The following is a 22798-nucleotide window of genomic DNA, read 5'->3' as shown; positions in this document are numbered from 1 at the left end:
TCGTTCAGACTATCAGCTGGTTTTTAGAAGTATTCACCACACATGCAAACACGAAAGAGTGAGGCGTGGATCCTAAGTACCGAGGCTTCCCAAGCTAATTTCATGTCCTTCCTGTTCAAAAAGCACAGAAATGCAGTGTTCTGGCTCATAAGCTCGACTTGGAAGGAGCTTGCGCTTGGAACCCCTCAGGCACTGAAAGTGGAAGGATAAAAGAGAAGGCATCAGCAATCAGCCACAGCTCTAACCACTGGACAGATGTTTCTGTTTGGTTTTTATACAATACTACGTATGGAACTGGGATGGGCAAAATGAGATTTCAAGGCAGGGGGGCTACCAGCAGCAGGATAAATCTTCTGCCTGCACCTCCTTGGGCAAAGGAGTTTCTTACGAGCGCCAGAGTGACTAAGGCAGCTAAATCCAGCAGGCCCATGTTTTGCTTTCATGCTGGCCAAACCCATCGTTTTTCTCTTTTTTAAAAAAATAAAATAAATCCAAAATGCCCTGAAAACTGACAAGAAGCAGAAACATGGCAATCAAACCTTGCCAAACGGATGCGTTCCCTGGGAGGCCATGAAAATCTAATCTCTGTTTGTTTTCCAGCCGTTGTTCCGCTCTGTGCGTCAAATGTTCCGAGTCAGCGTCGACGAGCGAAAAGCAGCCAGACGCAGTTAAAAAAACAAAACACGTTGTCATCTCAGAACTGCAGTTTGAATGTCTCCTAGTGCTTTGAAAACCTTTTATCGCCTCACAACCACCTGTTCCCACAAAACGGAGCAGTTTAACGATAGCAGTCGTATATTAACATTTCTACCCGCCCATCCCTCAGTGCAAGACAGAAAAGGGGAAATTCCTTTTCTTTTTCAACTATAGCAATGGAATGCACTGAAGTATAGTGTTTTGAAAGCGCCCAAGTCATGCTGCCTCGGCACGCAAGGATCCTTTTCCAAGTATTCTGGATAAAGTTCTCAAGAACAGCTGAATATGAATTTTGGTCTGTTGTATGAAAGCAACAGCCTATCTAGTCATACCAGTGTTAGAAACTCAGATATACAGTGGTACCTCGGGTTAAATACGCTTCAGGTTACATACGCTTCAGGTTACAGATGCCGCTAACCCAGAAATAGTGCTCCAGGTTAAGAACTTTGCTTCAGGATGAGAACAGAAATCGTGCTCCGGCGGCGTGGCAGCAGCGGGAGGCCCCATTAGCTAAAGTGGTGCTTCAGGTTAAGAACAGTTTCAGGTTAAGAACGGACCTCCGGAACGAATTAAGTACTTAACCCGAGGTACCATTGTATAAGCTAAGGCACCAAATTGCTCCTGAAACCAAGGTTATGTCTGGTTGTCACTGGGGGGTGGGCAAGACAGCTCTAAAGTCTTATTTTTCAAATGATTGACTGTGATTGATTTGCAGTTAAATATCTGGCTAGTTTAGATGGTAGACTTGAGCTAGGTTAGAACTTTGGAAACTCAAAGAAGAAAAGCCAGTTGATCCTGTCCACATATCTATTGGCCTATTATTCTAACCTCATTTTTTCTTAATGGTGACACAGACCATTCATAATGTAGGGATATTCTTCACAACTGTGAGCAGGGCAGTGAGGTGGGCTAAATGAAGACAAGCTACAACAATTAATGACAACTTTCTTCACTGCTCCTGCTCAGGCTGCACGGAAAAAGCATTTTGGGTTCCTGTGTGGAGAACGGCTTTCTTTCACGCATTCGCTTTGTACTACATATTAGAATCTTACTTCATAGACCTATAAACGCAACACATGTGCTGAATCACCAGGGAGTTTTCACCTTTTCAAAGAAGCGGGTGTGTAGAGTCTTAAGTGACTTGCTATACTAGAATTTAAACTAGGCCGACAATAAATGAAATAAAAACAGACTTGCAAAGGAATCAAGTTGTCTGTACAGTGGTACCTTGGTTCTCAAACGCCTTGGTACTCAAACAACTTTGAATCCTAACACTGAAAACCTGGGAGTAAGTGTTCCAGTTTGTGAACTTTTTTCAGAAGCCGAACATGCTCCGTTTTGAGTGTTACGCTTCCGTTTTGAGTGTTACTCTGAGATCTGTCTGTTTTTGCTATTTATTTTGCATTTTTGTTTTTGTGCCTCTTTTTGTTTTGTTTTGTTTTTTTGTGACTGTGTGGAACCCAGTTCAGCTACTGATTGATTGATTGATTGTATGCCTGCAGTACATTGTTTATTGCTTTCATTTTATGGATCAATGGTTTCGTTAGATAGTAAAATTCATGTTAAATTGCTGTTTTAGGGGTTGTTTGTCTGGAACAGATTAATCCATTTTGCATTACTTTCTATGGGAAAGCGCGCCTTGGTTTTGGAATGCTTTGGTTTTGGAGCAGACTTCTGGAACAGATTAAGTTTGAGAACCAAGGTACCACTGTAATTGCAAACATCCCCACAGAAAGATATGCCTTGGTAGTGTACCGTTGTAGCTGGGATAGATCTTCAGAGTGGTGTTTGATTGAGTAAATGAGCTGGGAATTCCATATAAACAACATCAGCATCTTCATGAATTTAAAAGGTAAAGGTAAAGGCCCCCTGACAGTTAAGTCCAGTCGCAGCCGACTCTGGGGTTGCGGCGCTCATCTCGCTCTATAGGCCGAGGGAGCCGGCGTTTGTCTGCAGACAGTTTTTCTGGGTTGTGGCCAGCATGACTAAGCCGCTTCTGGTGCAACGGAACACCAAAACCAGAGCACCGTTTACTTTCCCACTGGAGCGGTACCTATTTATCTACTTGCACTTTTTGGCATGCTTTTGAACTGCTAGGTTGGCAGGTGCTGGGACCAAGCAACAGGAGCTTACCGCGTTTTGGGGATTTGAACCGCTGACCTTCTGATCGGCAAGCCCAAGAGGCTCAGTGGTTTAGACCACATGATTTTAGGACAGAGCAAAAAACTGGGAGGTCTTGGATTAATGCCTCAAGAGATGCAAACTGTTTAAAAATATCTATATCTATAGCTACCTTTTTGGTGTCTGCCTCCCTGAAAGTTTAAATCCTGAAAGATGCCATGGGAGTTTTCCAAAATAAATCTCTGTGTTGTGGTTCTGTCAGCCAAACAACCGCTTTCAAACAGGTCGATCTGCTTCTGTCATCTTGTCTTTCCTCTGTGTGTGTTCAGAAGAAGAAATCCTGACTCTGCAGTGTTGGAGACAAGCAAGCCTGTTGCATGATCTCTCTTTGACAGACCCGCCCAAGTTTGGCCCATTTAGTACAGGGTGGAGAGAGAGAAAGAGAGAGAGAGAGAGAGAGAGAGAGAGAGAGAGAATGTGTATGCTGGACAGAATCGATTGCATTTGGAAAGCAAGAACTATTATATTTTCCCTTTGGCAATCGTTTCTGCATAGGTTTGAAGAATTCCTGCTTACTTTGGCTGCCAAATTCCTACAGCGAGCTACAAGTACTCCCCATCTGTTTGCATGTACAGTGGTACCTCGGGTTACATACGCTTCGGGTTACATGCGCTTCAGGTTACATGCGCTTCAGGTTACATAAGCTTCAGGTTACATATGCTTCAGGTTACAGACTCGGCTAACCCAGAAATAGTGCTTCAGGTTAAGAACTTTGCTTCAGGATGAGAATATAAATTGTGCTCCAGCGGCGTGGCAACAGCAGGAGGCCCCATTAGCTAAAGTGGTGCTTCAGGTTAAGAACAGTTTCAGGTTAAGAACGGACCTCCGGAATGAATTAAGTACTTAACCCGAGGTACCACTGTATTTTCACTTGCTAGAAGGGTTGTGCCACAATAACCATACCAGATATTCAGGAAGGCTTGGTTCTCCTCGTGGTTTTGTCTTTCCCGCTCCTCTTCGGCAACTGCTTTGGAGCTTTTTTTTTTACAATCAAGTAGTGTTATGAAATACCTAAGTTGATCAAACTGGCAGATGTGATCTCAGAACCACAGGCAGTCATCTTTGAGAATTCCTGGAGAACAGGCGAAGTCCCGGCAGACTGGAGGAGGGCAAATGTCCCTATTTTCAAAAAGGGGAAAAGAGAGGACCCAAATAATTACTGCCCAGTCAGTCTGACATCAATACCAGGGAAGATTCTGGAGCAGATCATTAAGCAAACAGTCTGTGAGCACCTAGAAAGGAATGCTGTGATCACCAATAGTCAGCATGGATTTCAGAAAAATAAGTCGTGTCAGACTAACCTGATCTCGTTTTTTGACAGAATTACAAGCCTGGTAGATGAAGGGAACGCAGTGGATGTAGCCTACCTTGATTTCAGCAAGGCATTTGACAAGGTGCCCCATGATATCCTTGTAAAGAAGCTGGTAAAATGCGGTCTTGACTATGCTACCACTCAGTGGATTTGTAACTGGCTGACTGACCGAACCCAAAGGGTGCTCATCAATGGTTCCTCTTCATCCTGGAGAAGAGTGACCAGTGGGGTGCCACAGGGTTCTGTCTTGGGCCCGGTCTTATTCAACATCTTTATCAACGACTTGGATGATGGACTCAAGGGCATCCTGATCAAATTTGCAGATGACACCAAACTGGGAGGGGTGGCTAACACCCCAGAGGACAGGATCACACTTCAAAACGACCTTGACAGATTAGAGAACTGGGCAAAAACAAACAAGATGAATTTTAACAGGGAGAAATGTAAAGTATTGCACTTGGGCAAAAAAAAATGAGAGGTACAAATACAAGATGGGTGACACCTGGCTTGAGAGCAGTACATGTGAAAAGGATCTAGGAGTCTTGGTTGACCACAAGCTTGACATGAGCCAACAGTGTGACGCAGCAGCTAAAAAAGCCAATGCAGTTCTGGGCTGCATCAATAGGAATATAGCATCTAGATCAAGGGAAGTATTAGTGCCACTGTATTATGCTCTGGTCAGACCTCACCTGGAGTACTGTGTCCAGTTCTGGGCACCACAGTTCAAGAAGGACACTGACAAACTGGAACGTGTCCAGAGGAGGGAAACCAAAATGGTCAAAGGTCTGGAAACGATGCCTTCTGAGGAACGGAGCTGGGCATGTTTAGCCTGAAGAAGAGGAGGTTAAGGGGTGATATGATAGCCATGTTCAAATATATAAAAAGATGTCATATAGAGGAGGGAGAAAGGTTGTTTTCTGCTGCTCCAGAGTAGCGGACACGGAGCAATGGATCCAAACTACAAGAAAGAAGATTCCACCTAAACATTAGGAAGAACTTCCTGACAGTAAGAGCTGTTCGACAGTGGAATTTGCTGCCAAGGAGTGTGGTGGAGTCTCCTTCTTTGGAGGTCTTTAAGCAGAGGCTTGACAACCATATGTCAGGAGTGCTCTGATGGTGTTTCCTGTTTGGCAGGGGGTTGGACTCGATGGCCCTTGTGGTCTATTCCAACTCTATGATTCTATGATTGTTTTGCCTATTAATAAAATGCAGTAGTCTTAACTGGGAGCGATGAGGTATCTGAAAGTCTCAAAACACAATTGGAAAAGGCTGGAGGTTTCTGTGCAGGGACTGAGAAAGAAGCAGTGCCCAGTGACATGATAATTTTGTCTTTGTCCTCCACCGATTACTCCATCTCGTGCTCCATCATATGGACGGTTTATTTTATTTTAGTATTCGAATTTATTGCACGGTCTACGTGGCTAGGCGCCGAGACCTAAATTGGGAACAGTGCGTGTAACGTTTTGTTTGAATCTCAAAGGCAGGGGTTTGTTCAGCCTGTTAGCCAGCTGAACATCGTGAGTTCGTAAACATTTGCTTTTCCCTTCCTTTTTTATGACGGCATATGGAAGCTGTTCCTATCTAGAGGCCTGCCAGAACAGCTTCCAACGCTCAGATGAATGGAGATGCTTGCATCCCTCAACTATCATTCCACAGGCCTGGCGTAAGCGAGACAGCTGGCTTGGATAGACCTCTTGGGATAAGTCACAGGGGCGTGAAGGCAGCGTTGCCATCTGTGCGGCGGATCGTTCCACGTTTCCTCGCAGCTTCTCTCTCTGTGTTCCACAAACTTTGCAAGGCTTTAGCTCGGGGGTGGGAAATGATTTTTGTGTGTGTGGGGTGGCAGAACATTAGGCTGTACATTAGGCTGGTTTACACACACACATAATAATAATAATAATAATAATAATAATAATAATAATAATAATAATTTATTATTTGTACCCCTCCCATCTGGCAGGGTTTCCCCAGCCACTCTGGGTGGCTTCCACAAAGACCAAAAATACACTAATATGTCATACATTAAAAACTTCCCTGAACAGGGCTGCCTTAAGATGTCTTAAGATGAATGTCAGGTAGTTGTTTATCTCTTTGACATCTGATGGGAGGGTGTTCCACAGGGCGGGCGCCACTACCAAGAAGGCCATCTGCCTGATTCCCTGTAGCTTTGCTTCTCGCAATGAGGGAACCGCCAGAAGGCCCTCGGTGCTGGACCTCAGCGTCCGGGCAGAACAATGGGGGTGGAGACGCTCCTTCAGGTATCATGGGACAAGGCTGTTTAGGGCTTTCCTCCATCCTGGCTAGCAAGCTGCATTGTCAGCGCTCAAGGATGCAGGCTGGTGTCATTGTGGATGCCTTTATAAAAAGTGAGTGAATGAAGATGGGCAATTCCACCTAATAATAATAATTTGTTTGCTTGCTTGCTGCCCATCTGACTGGGTTTCCCCAACCACTCGGGGCAGCTACCAGTAAATTATAAAACCACAATAAAGCCTCAAAACATTAAAAACTTCCCTATACATGGCTGCCTTCAGATGTCTTCTAAAAGTAAAATATTTGTTTATCTCCTTAACATCAGACGGTAGGGCATTCCACAGGGAGGGTGCCACTACTGAGAAGGCCCTCTGCCTGGTTCCCTGTAACTTCACATCTCGCTGTGAGGGAACCACCAGAAGGCCCTCTGCGCTGGACCTCAGTGTCCGGGCTGAATGATGGGGGTGGAGATGCTCCTTCAGGTATACTGGGCCAAGGCCGTTTAAGCCCTGTCAGGCTTAAAGCGTGACAATAAAGAGACCTTTCCCTTCTCTTTCCCCCCTTTGACCCAGATGGAGGCAACTATGACTTGGTCAGTGACACGTCCAGCCCAGCTGCTGGGGACTGCCACCCTCGACGGAGCTGCGGAGGACAAAATTGGGAAATGAACTACCAGGAGTCGGCAATTTACCTCCAGGTGGGCCCTTTTCTTTGCATTAGCTGGCAGAGAAAGGAGAGGGTATAAATTAAGAGAGTGTATGGCTGACAAACTGAATTCCACCTTACAATTCCACCACCTATGATCAAAGGTGCCTTCTTTTCCTTTACATTTCTAGCATACATTTCAGCATGTTTTATACATTAAGGAAGTATTTTCTTTTATCTTCCAATGTTCATCTTCACAGGCTGCCTACAAGTTCTAGCATTGTAAGGAGAAAAGCTTTTTTTCTGTTCACCTCACAAAGTGGTCTGCCAAGACCCTCATGTGGTCCAGGTAGAAGAAAGGTTTTGGGAACCGCTGACTTACGTACTACATTGGGCTTGCTGTCTCTAGCGTATTTATGTGTGTGTGTATTTTGTTGATTAAAACCCTAAATCAGGAAGGAGAAAACAACGACAAATTCTTCACGCACCCCAAGGATGCCAAAGCGCTCTCTGCCTACCTCTTTGTACACAACCATCCCTTCTACCTAATGGAACTGACCACGGCACTGATGCTCCTGATGCTCTCCCTCTGCGAGGCGCCTGCGGTCCCTATGCTTCGCCTCGGCATCTATGTAAGTATCTTAAGAATCAGGCGGGGGGAAGGGCTTTAGCGGACGTGGGCAGGAAATTGAAGATTGGCTATGCAATGCAATTTACGGGCCAATGCAGCCGCTGGTGGAATCTAGACACATAAAAAAAGTTTGTGAAAATGCTTCAAAAAAAACCCCCACGTTTTGAAAAATATATTGAATTTGCCATAGCTCACCGCTGCCATCTAGTGTCACATTTGTGTAATGCACTTTACACTACACTTAAAATGTTTTTATTTGCAGCTATATAGCTGAGTCTGTTCTGTCTGTATCTTCGAACCATGTTTATTCGTAAAATTTGGGTGATATACAGGGGTACAGTGTAACTAAAGGGCCTTGTGTTCCCAGTGTTCCCAAATATTTAGCTCCGGAGCATAGAGAACAACTCCTTCTTGGTGTTCTTCCTGCACATCTTCTCCAGAGTGACCCTAGGAGCCCATCCTCTGTGGCCGACTCAACTCCTTTCTAATTATTATCAGCCTCCCATCTGCCAACAGCTGCTGTTTGAATAAAAAAAAATTGGCAAGTTAAATGCAGGACAACATTTAACAACAACGATACCCCACTCACCCGACTGCGTTGCCCCAGCCACTCTGTGTGGCTCCCAGCATAACATAAAAACACAGTGAGACATGAAACATTAAAAGCTTCCCAGTGCAGGGCTGCTTTCAGATGTCTTTGGAAAGCTATGTATTTGTTTCCTTGACATCTGATGGGAGGGCATTCCACAGGGCAGGTGCCACTACCAAGAAGGCCCTCTGCCTGGTTCCCTGTAACTTCACTTCCTGCAGTGAGGGAACCTCCAGAAGGCCCTCAGAGCTGGACCTCAGTGTCCGGGCTGAATGACGGGAGTAGAGATGCTGTTTCAGGTATACAGGGTTGCATTTAACATTGCATATAGTTTGGTCTTTTAAAAATGGAAAGGATAATTCACATTGCTAATATATATCAATGTTTTCCAGCTCTGGTGGTGGGGGTGGGGAAGAACAGATTTCTGCAGAATGATGGATTTCTACTTGAGCACTAGGTTTTGACAAATTTAAATTAAAGCCAGTTTGTTGAACTGATGTTGTTGTTGTTCTTTGCCTGCCTGGTTGCAGATCCACGCGACCTTGGAGCTTCTTGCCCTGACTGTCGTGGTGTTTGAGCTCTCTATGAAGATGAGATGGCTGGGCCTTCACACCTACATTCGACACAAAAGGACCATGGTCAAGGTAGACTGCTGGTAACCTTCTCACCTAACTGATCTGCGCTGTTGCAGGAACCAGAGTGCAACCCTCTGCAACATTTTATTTATTTTTTAACTCAAAAGCAAATCCCACTCTTCCCCCACCTTCTCTTTTAATTTAAACAATGTATTGCCTTCTAAACCAGTACAGTTTTACCTTGGTTCTCAAATGCCCTGGTACTCAGACAACTTGGAACCCAAACACCGCAAATCCGGAAGTAAGTGTTCCGGTTTGCAAACTTTTTTCGGAAGCCAAACGTACTCCATTTTGAGTTTTATGCTTCCGATTTGAGTGCCACGCTTCCGTTTTGAGTGTTACGCTGAGGTCTGTCTGCTTTTGCTATTTATTTTGCATTTTTGCAGCTTTTTTGTTTTGTTTCTGTGATTGTGGAACCCATTTGAGCTACTGATTGATTGATTGTGTGACTGCAGTACATTGTTTATTGCTTTCATTTTATAGATCAGTGGTCTCGTTAGATAGTAAAATTCATGTTAAATGGCTGTTTTAGGGGTTGTTTTTAAAAGTCTGGAACGGATGAATCTGTTTTGGTTACTTTCTATGGGAAAGCGCGCCTTGGTTTTGGAACGCTTTGGTTTTGGAATGGACTTCCGGAACGGATTACGTTTGAGAACCAAGGGACCACTGTATCTCAGTTAAACATGAGAATAAGAAATACCTTTAAAACAAGACTAAAACCCCAACAGTGGTAAAGACCCATTCATCCAGCTTGAAAAGCCTGTTGGAACAAAAAGTGTCTTCAACTCTTTCTGGAAAGTGCAGCTAGTGGGAGCTTGTTGTATCTTGATAGGAATGCCGTTCCTGTACCCTGGATCTGTCAATTGCTTCTGAGCCATGTGGTTTGGCAATTTGGGGAGGGGTGTGTGTGTGTGTGTGTTGGCAAGATGTCCCATGCCCCGTCCTTCTGAATCTTGGCTTATCTGAACTAGCCATTTGCATCAGCAGCTCTTTCTGTTCTGACTGATGTTGATGGGTTACTCTGCAGAGCAAAAGGTGGTTTCTGATTACGATTATCAGTTTTAGGTCCAGCCTTTTGCTGTCATCTTTGGGGACTCTTTGTTATCATGCATACCCACCCTCCCAAACAACTGCAACCTTACTTTTGGCCAATTATTTTCAATAGATGCTACTTTTTTCTCTGGCTTTGTTTATTACTGTATCAGAGGAACTTATACTGAGGCAGACCGTTGGTCCACCTAGCTCAAATGTTGTCTACACTGACAGGCAGCTGCTCTCCAGGTTTCTAGATAGGGAGTCTCTCCACAATGCCAGGGATCGAACCTGGAACCTTGAGACGCTGACCTTTCCACAATTATGTACCGTATTTTTCGCTCTATAGGATGCACCGGATCATAGGAGGGGGAGAACAGGAAAAAAAAATATTTCCCCTTGTTCTCCCCCTCTAAAACAAGGTGTGTTCTGTGCATTCAAGGTGCGTTCACCTGAAGCCTCTGGAGCTCAGCGGGAACTTTGGGTTCCTTTTGACCTGCTCTTTGGGGCCGCCAGCCCCAAAGACCAGGTCGGGGAGCAGCGCAAAGGTGTTGCATGCCTTCCCGCTGCCCCCAGAGCTTGTGGGACTGGCATTGCAGCCTTCCCCCCACCTTCGTACAGTCTTCGTAGCCTCCGCAGGGCAGCGGGGTGAAGGCTTTGCGCAGCTAACCCCAAGCTAGAACAGCGAGACGTAGCGCTGTGCAGTAGTATATGTCCTGGGGTAAAATTGTAAAAAAAGCTCAACAACTTTGGTTGGCCCTCAGGCATGTTCACCTCATCAAATCCGGCCCTCTTTTGAAAAAGTTTGGGCACCCCTGAGTAGGGTCTTTGTTGGACTTAGGTTTCAACAGATGCCTTCATGCACTTATAGGAGAGAAACCTTGGAATAGCTCCTATGGAACGGAAATGCATTGTAGTGCAGTGTAATCAGGTTAAGAATATCACACACTATTTGTTGATGTGCCCAGAGAATTTTTTTAATCTCCTATTCTTAATTGGTTCTCAGACCGAACCCGCCGGGAAGTGATAGTGGAACTCTTCGCTGATAAATATCCACAAATTATGTATCTGTTAGCCAAATTTTCTCTGGCAGCTAAGAAGCTTTGCTCCAGTTAATGCATTGTACTTCAAACATTTTATGTTATAATTTGTTATGCTGTACACTTTTACTCTGTAGACGTTCTAGGTTATATGTGTGTTTTCAGAACCCACCCTATTCCTGCGATACTGATTTGCTTAAACCTTTTTTTTTTATTCTGAACTTTGACTTGTTATAGCCCGGCATGGGACCTGCTGGTGAAGGGCAGGTAATAAATTTTATTGCCACCATCACTTGTCTTGTTTCCTTGCAGAGCTGTGTTCTGTTGCTGCAGTTTATAGAGGCAATTGTGGTTTTGGTGCGTCAGACATCCCATGTCCGCATCACGAGAGCCTTGCGATGCATCTTTCTGGTGGACTGCCGTTACTGTGGAGCTGTCAGAAGGTAATGGGCTGGCTGGCCTCCGTTGAACTCTGTGTAGCACTCCTGGCCATAGCTGTCAACGTTTCCCTTTTCTTGCGAGGAATCCTATTCGGAATAAGGGAATTTCCCTTTAAAAAAGGGAAACGTTGACAGCTAGGGTTGGGCGTAGAGATGGGAAGGCCTGGAAAAAAAACGGAAAAATGGGGGGGGGGACAGGTTTCTCTCTGGTTTTTTTCTGCCCCCCCAATACCTTTTTTCCTAGAAAAATTGAAAAAAAAAATCAGTTTGATATAGTTTGAATATTCCACCCCCCCCCCCCAATTTTTCTGGGGAAAAAAGGCTTTGGAAAAAGAATGGGAGCAAAACCTCCCCCCCCCCAATTTTCTGGTTTTTCTCCAGGCCTTCCCATAATCTGGTTTTCAGCATCACAATATATCACCAGCTAAACATCGCGATGTACCAATATTTCACAATGTCTGAAATAAGGATGGGGCTATGTAGGGGCACAAAGGGAAAAACAAAGGGTCCTGCAGACATTGTTGAACTACAGCTCCCACTATCCCTGTTTATTTGCTGTGCAGACTTGGGCTGATGAGTGTCAGAGTCCAACCACATCTGTTTTCCTTTGAGCCAACTCCTGATTCAACTTTCATTTCAGGAACCTACGACAGATTTTCCAGTCTCTTCCTCCGTTCATTGACATCCTCCTGCTGCTGCTTTTCTTCATGGTCATCTTTGCTATCCTTGGTGTGTACCTTTAAGAGTTATCTGTTCACGAGCAGTTTCGCCCTCGCAGACGCTTTCAGCAAAGAAGGCAGCACTGTGTCAGACAGGCACAGGCTGCCAAGCAAATAGCGTCTTTGCCAAGGTGAAAACAGGTTTGGGGATGGGGACAGAAGATGGTGTAAGAGGCCGAAACTAAGGAGCTCAGGTCAGCAAACAGATAACAGTGTTGTTTTTTTAAAACATTCTAGAACAGTTAAACCGTCTAAAAACCATTAACTTTAAAAGCATCTAAAATCAGTTTCAGATAAAAACATTCTAAAAGCAATTACAGTTAAAAGCACGCTTCCATCCAACGATTTCGGGGTGGCCAGCGGTGGTATTCTTGAGCCACCAAACGCCTGGGTAAACAGGCGTGTTTTCAAATTCCTTCTGAAGGTTAGTAATGATGGAGATGTGGGAATGTTCAGGATGGCAGGAGAGGATATATTGTTTATTAGTATCCTTCCTAACTTGTGCTAGCAAGTTCCTTTATGTAGCATAGTTACATCCCCCTTTTTACATTCACAGCAGATAGGTGGTTGCAGGCTCGTGTGAGCCTCTCACCATTATACCATTCAATCTGTCTCAGATTGAATTGTACGTTCCTGGTAAGTTCCCTTGAATCCCTCTTAGAAGAATAGAGACAATCTCATTCAAAGTCAATAAAAGAAGTTTACTCACATCAGTTCACAGTCGGATTCCTGAAGGCAGACTTAGTTACAAATATGTACATGTGGATCTACCCCATATGGGGAAATAATCCCAGTGCTTCTGCTAGCTGAGAGCTAGCAGAGCAGTCCTACCTAAAAGCTGGTCAAACGAAGAAGGAAGTCAAAAAGAGAGAGATGTGCTGCGTGACTCGTCCTTTTGCTACCTGGACAGGTTAGGTCATGCCCATCTTCTATCACATGCAACAGGAAGGATGCTCCAGCCAGGAGGAACAGGAAGTTCCGACTGGCTGGACCAAACATTCCCTCGCATGTCTTCTCTAGCATTACAAGGAATGTTGTACTTGACTGCCTCTCATGGATCACATCCCACAGGAGACAGGGCACCTCCCTGAGAAGGGCATTTCCACAGGCCAAGGAACCCTGTCGTGGGCCTGCATGGGAAATAGATTCCACAAAATGTGTGCTGATTGGCAAGGACTCTCCTATTGTGGGCCAGAACCAACCGGGCCGCCCCTGGTGGGTGGCACTGCTAACAAGGTGTCAAAATAAATTTGACGCAGGCCAGCTAGATGAGACTCGTTAAAATGATGGTGCAACATTGCTTCTACATGCCAGCTGGTTGAATGCCCCATTTATGCCTTTATCATTTTGATGCTTATTTTCTCTCTCTCTTCTCTCCCTTTCTCCCTAGGCTTTTATTTGTTCTCTCCTAACAAGTCTGATCCTGTAAGTAAAGCATCAATTCGTGGGCTCTTGAAGGTTTGATCTTTGGGGGTCATTTGCAAAGCACGATGGGCGCACGTCAATTGGCAACTGTCTGCAACTCTTGGCTTCAGCCTCCATGGATGGGGAAGGGCAGAGTTGCCATCCTGCCTGAAACTAGGTGGCAGCAGCTGTCCCTTTTGCAGCCAGAGGGTCTTCTAATTAGGGAAGGAAGCTCTCGCTGCTGCTCTTGCATTTTTGTAGGGGACTTCCCTGCAGTTTGCATTGGAAACAAACTCCATGGGGATTGTTATAAACACAGCCTCTAAGGGAGCCCTTGGAAGCAATGTGTTGTTTTATGATTCAGGACATGTTGTGCGACAACAATCAGCAGTAGTTCCGTCATCTCATAGATGTTCTTCTTCTGCAGTATTTCAGCACCTTAGAGAACAGCCTTGTGAATCTTTTCGTTCTACTGACTACAGCGAAGTAAGTTGCTTGAGCTCAAGAAATGTTTCTTAAGCCACATGTTATTTAAAGCACATGACTAACAGTTGCGGCTCGCCTCCCCCCCAAAGAATCCTGGGACCTGAACATTTTTTTAAAGCCATCCAAGTCGGTGACTATCAGTCACCTCCTGTGGCAGTGAGTTCCATAGTTTAAGTTTGCACTGCCGTGAATCTCCCAGCAAACGATTCCCAAGTCACGCATGCTTGGGAATAAGCTCCATCAAAATAAGTCCTTTCTTTTATCCAACCTGAATCTTCCAATGCTCAGTTTCATTGGAAGTCCATGAGTTCTAACATGAGCGAGGTAAAAAACCCTTTTTCTTCCCAGTTTCTTCATGCTGTATATAATCTTAACAAACTTCTGTTGTGTCACCTCTTACTTGACTGCTCTCTAAACTAAAGGGGTTGTTTGTTAAGCGTGCTGGGAATTGTAGCTTTGCGAGGGAACAAGCTACACCTTCCATGACTTACTGTGAATAAACTAGATTATCTCTCTTTTGGGCTGCAGTTTCCCAGATGTGATGATGCCCTCTTATGCCAGAAGCTCCTGGTCCTGTGTCTTTTTTATCGTGTATCTTTCCATTGAGCTGTACTTCATTATGAATTTGGTAAGTCCATCTTCTTTGTTCATCACCGTTGAGCTCCCAGTTGGCCACTCTCTTCAGAACAGGGATGAGGGACATTTTGGCCCATCACATGTTGCTGAACTACAATTCCCATCTGTGCCTCCCCCCACATCAAGAATGGCTAATGGTCAGGCATGATGGGTGTTGTAGTTCAGCAACTTCTGGAGGGCCAAAGGTTCACCACACCTCCTTTAGAACAACTGTTCTTTCCAGACTTGCCGTGATTTCGTGGTGCTTAACTGCAAAAGTCGGGGCAGCCTTTGATCTTTGGAATAGCTGCAACTTCCAAAGGGGGAGCTGTGTTCACCTGCAGAAGTGAAAATGAGGGCTTTTTGTAGCATCATAAAGATGTGCATACTTCGTTTGGCCTATGCTTTTGCGAACTAGATTCACTTCCAAGTATCTAGTCCATGAGGGGTTATGCTGTAATGAATTTGCAGGCCTTGTATGGTGCCACAAGACTCTTTGTCATACAGCTACTCCTGGATTTTTGTTTTATGGATAGGGCCCATTTCCTCATTTTTTGATACTTTTTATTTCATGCAAATATTCCAGCAAAGTCTGTCATCATACACTGCTTATTTTTGAACTGTTAGGATTTACCAGGTGCCCTCAGAATCCAGCATGCTTGCCTTCCTTCCTTCCTTCCTTCCTTCCTTCCTTCCTTCCTTCCTGGGATAACGGTGGCTTTCCATCATGGAGCTTCTCTGAGAGGTTCCCCTTCAAGTATTCTTCAGCCACCCAATTGCCTGATTTGATTTTTTTAAAAAAAACCCCATTGATTTCTATCCATCCTGCTCAAAGTTCTTCCTGTTCGTTGCTCGTTGCTGATTAATGGGGAAAAGTTCCTTCTTAAAGTGCTCTTTCCATCACATTCTGGTGCTGTGTAGAACTTGACAGCTGCCAGTTGTAGACTGTAGTTAGACTTCTCCTCCCGCCCCCCTCTTTGTTTAGCTACTCGCCGTTGTGTTTGATACTTTCAATGATATTGAAAAGAAGAAGTTCAGATCACTGCTGCTTCACAAGCGCACAGCCATACAACACGCCTACCAACTGCTTGTCAGCAAACAGGTATGTGGCTCTCTTCATGTTTACACGCGTGTGCATGTGAACGAGGTAACCATTCTTTGTCTGTGGCAGTTAGCACTCTTGCTAAGTACCACTGCTCTTATAAGCTTTGAGTGTTCCAGGAATCTGGTGCTTTCAGTAGATCAGAAGCTCCAGGGTCCTGATGGATCTCAATATATACAGGAGGGTATATTTTACCCTGCTGATGATGCTCATCGACTGATAAGGCTGACATCAAGGCAATCTAATCAATAAAAACAGTAACAATCAATAAAAGATACAATCAGAGCAGTTTTTAAAAGTGTTGTTACAGCCAAGATCGCTTTAAAAATTGTTTTTTAATCCGTCGCAAAAAAATCTGCATTAAAATCCTGGCCCTTGAAAACTAAAAAGGTTGTCACATTGTGCAGCAAATGAAAAAAAACAACCCTTATTAGAAAACATGCAGGTGAATGTGCTGTTGATAGAAAAACTGTTGTAACTGGCATATCAGTTGTGTTGCCAAAATATACAGCCATTGGATTTCTTGCTAGATTTGGTTTGTTCATGTGCACTTCTTTTGAGCGTCTGATAATGTTCCACTTCATTTATATTTAAAAAAGAGAGAAAGAGCACTTATTTATTTAGCTTTTATAAGCATTCCAACAGTAAGCGTAACTGATAGGCAATACAAGAAATCAGTATCATTGATATATGCACAGGGTCATTACAGTAAGGTAGACAAGGAATTACGTATTTAGATCTGGGAAAGAAATAGAAGGTAGTAAGTTGAAAAAGCTGCATTTATGTTTGATAAACAGTGTCTTTTATCGTTGGTCTCAACTGCAAACGCAGCCCTCCGTGAGCAGAGTGTTTACGTGTGTTGCCTTTCTATCTTGCTGTCATTGACTGGTTGGATGCTGTGGAATGATGGGAGGAGTCAGCTGGGGAAAGAAGACTCAGAGCCAGGGGATTGGTGGTGGGACAACAATGAGTGGTCAGAGGGAGAAGAGATGACAGACAGGGAGGAGGAGGAGATGTCGGACACTGAAGAGGCAACAGGGTTTAGTGAGCAGGAAGAGTCTGTGGCAGAGAGCAATCCAGAATCAGGCAAAAGAGGAGGCTGGAGAGGAGGGAGGCCAAGAGGCAGAGATGAGGAAGGCTGCTGGAGAAGCCAGGGAGTCTCCCCCTCCTGCTGCAACCAGCTTCCCTCTTCCCTGGTCTCCAAGAACCAGAAGAGGTATGAAGAGGGTGGAGCAAAGACAGGCTAGACAAAGGAGCCTCAGATTGCTTGGGAAGGAACTGGGGGAGGAGGAGACTTTGGGAGCACTGGGAAGGCAGGGACCTTCAGTTCTTGCAACTGCCTCATTGGGGCACGAGCTACCGTGCTCAATAGGCCTAGCTCTCTGAGCTGTCTTGTTTCTTTGAATAAAGAGCTAACTTCACTGAAGACGTGTGAGTCCTTGCGGACCTGCTTCTGGCAACTGCTCCTGTCACCCAACCTGATTCTGAACACGGAGGGCATACTGACTTGCACATACAGTGGTACCTCGGGTTACATACGCTTCAGGTTACAGACTCCGCTAACCCAGAAATAGTGCTTCAGGTTAAGAACTTTGCTTCAGGATGAGAACAGAAATCGTGCTCCGGCAACGCGGCAGCAGCAGGAGGCCCCATTAGCTAAAGTGGTGCTTCAGGTTAAGAACAGTTTCAGGTTAAGTACGGACCTCCAGAACGAATTAAGTACTTAACCCGAGGTACCATTGTATTATCCTCCGGTTTCTTTCCCTGGCTGTAAAAGGAAGGCAGACTGAGAAGTTTCTGTGGGCAACTCACTTAGGGAAATCCTTTTCTCCCTTCTAGAGACCCTCTGGAATCTCCTTCAAGCAGTTTGATGGGCTGATGCGGTTTTATAAACCTCGGATGAGCGCTCGAGACCGTTACCTTACCTTCAAAGCACTGAATCAAAGCAATACCCCTTTAGTCAGGTGGGGACCCCTCTATTTGTGTCGGGTGGTAGGGGTGGGGCAAAGGGGTGGGGGTTAAGTGAGAAGAAAAATGGATTCCATGAAGAATTAAAAGAGCATCAAACACCCCTAATTCAGAAACAAAGGATGGTGTTCAACTAAGCTTTACTTGGCCTGGTGGCAAATCGGCAACGAGTTCAGGTTTCTGAGCAGTAATGTTAATATGCAGATGGCCTATGTGATTACACAGTAGAAGCTTTCATTGAGGTAGGGTAGAACCTGGCTTTTGCAAAGTCTTCATGAAAACTTAAGGGAGCTTCAGCTAAGAACTCTCAGGTCTTTGGACTGGATAACTTAGTGAATAAATAGTAATAATAATAATAATAATAATAATAATAATAATAATAATACCCATCTAACTGGGTTGCCCAAGCCACGTTAGGCAGCTCCCAACAAAATATTAAAAACACAATAAAACCTCAAACATTAAAAACTTCCCGATACAGGGCTGCCTTCAGATGTCTTCTTAAAATCACATAGTTGTTTATTGTTTCAGATAAACAACAACAAATGGAAGGGCGTTGTACAGGGTGGGTGCGCTACTGAGAAGGCCCTATGCCTGGTTTCCTGTATTTTCACCTCTCTCAGTGAGGGAATCGGCAGAAGGCCATAGGTGCTGGATCTTTGTCCCGGCTGGATGATGGGGGTGGAGATGCTCCTTCAGGTACACAGGGCCGAAGCCATTTAGGGCTTTAAAGGTCAGCACCAACACTTTGATTTGTGCTCGGAAATGTACTGCAATTTGATTTCACATGAGCAATGCCCTGATTGTAAAATCTAACTCTTATAGAGGTCAATCTTCTCTTTCAGTCTAAAGGATATGTACAATTTCTATGAAGTTGTTGGTTTAAAATGGAAGGTAAGTGTTGTTGTTGTTTATGGATGTGGGGTAGCTAAGGATGGGGGAGACATTCTATTCACTTCACATTTGACGGTGAAACCTACTGTAATTGATCATCCTGAAACCATATGCAAATCGAAACACAGCGATCTTTTGAAATTCCCACTTCTCTGAATTTCACAGTGCCGAGTAAAACATGTACAAAAATGCATATACCAGGGTGAGGTGGGCACTGAAAATAGCACACAAAATGCATGGTATTAAAAGGAATTGCTTTGCAAAAACGTGTACGTGAGGTAAAAATCGCATGCAAACATATATTTTAGGAGAAATTAACACCAAATTGCTGGTGAATTTTCACGAGGACTTAAAAAAACACATTGCAGACTGATGTGGAAATGAGGAGAGCTGAAAAATGAGGAACCGAGAGAGAAAGAAATTGACAGATTTGCCCATTCTTAGGAAAGGGGAAGGATGAGGGCACTGATTTATATACTGTCAAATAAGAGTTGTGTTGGTGGAGATAGCGGAAACTCCTGGAAGAGGCGTCTTTTGCAGTTTTGTTTTAGCTTTTGTTACTGCCAATAATGCCACAATGTGAAAACCAAGACATCTTAAATAAAGGCTGTTCTGTGGCCTGTTCCATTTCTAGGCTAAAAGGAACCGGGAACATTGGTTTGATGATCTTCCACGGACAGCGTTCCTTATTTTTAAAGGTAAAGGCCTGGGGTTTCAGAGCCAATGCAGCTGGAGGCCCTAGCGTGGTTAGAGTCTTGGACTAGGACCTGGGCCTCGAACCCCCACTCAGCCATGTTGAAGTGGGTGACCTTGGCCTAGCCTCTCGCTCTCAGCCTAATCTACCTCACAAGGTTGTTGTGGGGACAAAAAAGAGGAGGGGAGGAGAACTGTGTACACCGCCTTGAGCACCTTGGAGGCGATGCAATGTAATAAATAAAGAAATTTCCAAAGACAAGGTCCCCTCCCTATGGCTTCTCAGGAGCTACCTTCTCATCCTGTTAGGGAAGAGGAACTGGCAGGAGTGGGTTCAAGCTCCTAGTAGTAGTAGTAGTAGTAGTAATAATAATAATAATAATAATAATAATAATAATAATTTATTATACCCCACTCATCTGGCTGGGTTTCCCCAGCCATTCTGGGGGGCTTCCAACAAGAGATTAAAAATACATTAAAACATCAGCCATTAAAAACTTCCCTAAACAGGGCTGCCTTCAGATGTCTTCTAAACGTCAGATAGTTGTTTATTTCCTTGACATCTGATGGGAGGGCATATCACAGGGCGGGCACCACTACTGAGAAGGCCCTCTGCTGGTTCCCTGTAACTGCTTCTTGCAGTGAGGGAACTGCCAGAAGGCTCTGGATCTCAATGTCTGGGCTCAAGAGTGGGAGTGGGGACACTCCTTCAGATATACTGGGCCGAGGCCGTTTAGGGCTTTAAAGGTCAGCACCAACACTTTGAATTGTGCTCGGAAACATACTGGGAGCCAGTATAGGTCTTACAGGACTGGTGTTATATGGTCTCGGTAGCCGGTCCCAGTCACCAGTCTAGCTGCCGCATTCTGGATTAGTTGTAGTTTCCTGATCACCTTCAAAATTAGCCCCACATAGAGCGCATTGCAGTAGTCCAAGCGAGAGATAACCAGAGCATGCACCACTCTGACGAGACAGTCTGCAGGCAGGTAGGGTCTCAGCCTGCATACCAGATGGAGCTGGTAAACAGCTGCCCTGGACACAGAATTGACCTGCGCCTCCATAGACAGCTGTGAGTCCAGAATGCATCCCAGGCTGCGCACCTGGTCCTTCAGGGGCACAGTTGCCCCATTCAGGACCAAGATGGATTCACATCCTAATTGTGAGTCAGCACAGGTGTTTTCCTCACCCAGCAACTAGCTCCCAAGTCTTTGTATGATTGCACTGTCTAGTGGGTTCCTGGATGCAGCCTCAAAATGTCATAAGGATAAGCTCTAAGCCTTTTTGAATGTTCACTTCATCTTGAGATGGCTTATGCCAGGCTTTCCCAAACTTGGCTCTCCAGCTGTCGTTGGACTACAACTCCCATCACCCCTAGCTGGCAGGACCAGTGGTCAGGGGTGTTGGGAATTGTAGTTCAAAAACAGCTGGAGACACAAATTTGGGAAGCGCTTGTAGGTACAATAGATTTAGCAGTGCTGAAGACTAAGGTTCTTGTTTTTTAAACCCTACGTATGGAAAGTCATAGTGGGAAGAAAGAGTTTGAAATCGAGATTCTAAACATGTTTTCCCCTTAACACGTTCCTTCTTTCAACAGGCATTAATATACTTGTGAATTCCCGGGCCTTCCAGTATGCCATGTGTAAGTCTGATGCAAACTCTTCATTTCCCCCCATTAGCTGCCCAGAAACGGAGTGTTCTCCAAGAAAATTAAATATCCTAAACCTGCAGTAGCTTGTGGAGCTATGTCCTTCAGATGCCACTAAGGGGTGTGGGAATGGTAATGCAATAAAATACAATATATAAGAAATAAGATGCAATTAAAAATCGTACAGCGTCGAGCACAGCGTCGAGCACATTGCTATAACAGGGATAAAAATCACAAAGGGATCTGTCAAGGCCCTCAGAAATTTTCAAGTGGGCCATGGAGGAAAATAGTTTGGGAACTACTGCTCCAGAGCTCAACAGGGCTGGTGAGAATCAGCTCGGCAAGTAGAAGATCAGTAGAAGCTCTTTTAAGAACTGGAGCCTGACTGTGCTTGTTTGAAAAATTTATTAACCACCTATTGTCAAATTACTTCAGAGTAGTGTTTGCTGACCTCTTCCCTCCCCATCTCTCTTTCCTTTTGTGTCATGCTGTTTAGCCTTAGAGGGAAGGGGACTGCCTTGTTTTGCTATACAGTGGTACCTTGGTTCTCAAACTTAATTCGTTCCAGAAGTCCGCTCCAAAACCAAAGCATTCCAAAACCAAGGTGTGCTTTCCTATAGAAAGTAATGCAAAATGGATTCATCCGTTCTAGACTTTTAAAAACCCATAAAACAGCAGTTTAACATTAATTTTCCTATCTAACGAGATCATTGATCCCTGAAATGAAAGCAATAGTCAATGTCCTGTACTATAAAATAAATAAGACAGCTTTGTAGATGATAAAAATTAAAATTATTATTATTTTTTTTACCTGCACTGATGATAGTCGTTATTTGGATGTGGGGCTTTTATCCATTTCCGCATTCACACAATCAATCAATCAATCAGTAGCTGATCTGGGTTCCAGACAGTCACAAAAACAAATTAACTGAAAAAGCCTCAAAAACAAAAACGCAAAATAAATAGCAAAAACAAAAGCACCAAACTTAATCTGTTCCGGAAGTCCATTTGATTTCCAAACTGTTCGAAAACCAAGACACAACTTCTGATTGGTGCTGGCGCCCTGGAAACAATAGCCGACAACTGCATCGGACGTTCGACTTCTGAAAAACATTTGAAAACCAGAACACTTACTCCTGGGTTTTCAGCATTTAGGAACTAAGGCAATTGAGAACCAAGGTACCACTGTACTGATCTTATGTATGCTGCTCCGGGGTCCCGGGGGGGGGGGGCTGAAGTGCTTTAAAAAGCTTAAAAGCTAGGTTAAAAGTGCTTAAAACCAGTCAAAATTTTGGTTCCTGTGTGAAGCAATCCAAAGGTGACATCTTAGCTGAATCCATGTGTTTGGATGCTCTGTGCTGTGTCTGAAAGATGGGCTGATGGGGTTTTGTTGCGTTTTGTAGATACTCTGTTGGCAGTGAACGGCCTTTGGATCCTAGTGGAAACCTTTATGTTGAGAGGTACGGAATAACACAGCTCTCTTCTGTTTGCTGACCCTCTTCCCTATCAAGGTTTTAGTGCTCCCATCTGATATGGTATATTCCCTCCCTCTCTGCTTTTTCAGATGGGATCTTCTCACGAGATGTCCCTTGGAGTTACATTGTCTTCCTTACAAGTAAGTCTCTGCGCTCCCTGTTATGATCTCTGAATATACTCCTTCCAAACATTTGTGCTTGTTGGGATATTTGTGTTCATTTATTTAAAATATGCATATAACACTATTCATTTAAAAAACAACCCCAGAGTGGTTTACAACAATTATGCATAAAACCATAGAACGAAAACCCTATAAAAAAGTTAAAATCCACACAACCTTTC

General features: G+C 44.4%; 1 protein-coding gene across 4 annotated transcripts in view; it reads left to right on the top strand.

Moving 5' to 3' along the window:
• Window positions 1-22798, top strand: part of TPCN1 (two pore segment channel 1) — a 49458-nt gene that overhangs the window by 8647 nt on the left and 18013 nt on the right. For 3 of the 4 annotated variants that reach the window (XM_083417654.1, XM_083417656.1, XM_083417655.1), the window contains exons 3-17: window positions 7015-7139; window positions 7543-7719; window positions 8838-8951; window positions 11327-11457; window positions 12095-12183; window positions 13564-13598; window positions 14005-14063; window positions 14592-14691; window positions 15664-15780; window positions 17620-17744; window positions 18594-18642; window positions 19277-19340; window positions 20930-20974; window positions 22384-22440; window positions 22545-22595. In XM_083417654.1, the coding sequence (XP_083273780.1) occupies window positions 7015-7139; window positions 7543-7719; window positions 8838-8951; window positions 11327-11457; window positions 12095-12183; window positions 13564-13598; window positions 14005-14063; window positions 14592-14691; window positions 15664-15780; window positions 17620-17744; window positions 18594-18642; window positions 19277-19340; window positions 20930-20974; window positions 22384-22440; window positions 22545-22595 (1338 nt within the window). Of the gene's footprint in view, window positions 1-7014; window positions 7140-7542; window positions 7720-8837; window positions 8963-11326; window positions 11458-12094; window positions 12184-13563; window positions 13599-14004; window positions 14064-14591; window positions 14692-15663; window positions 15781-17619; window positions 17745-18593; window positions 18643-19276; window positions 19341-20929; window positions 20975-22383; window positions 22441-22544; window positions 22596-22798 lie in introns of those variants that run through there. The other variant, XM_083417657.1, reaches the window with a different exon arrangement.

This window comes from Podarcis tiliguerta (assembly GCF_965153285.1).
Source record: "Podarcis tiliguerta genome assembly, chromosome: 16".
Lineage (NCBI taxonomy): Eukaryota > Metazoa > Chordata > Lepidosauria > Squamata > Lacertidae > Podarcis > Podarcis tiliguerta.
This window is presented reverse-complemented; position numbering and strand designations above follow the sequence as displayed.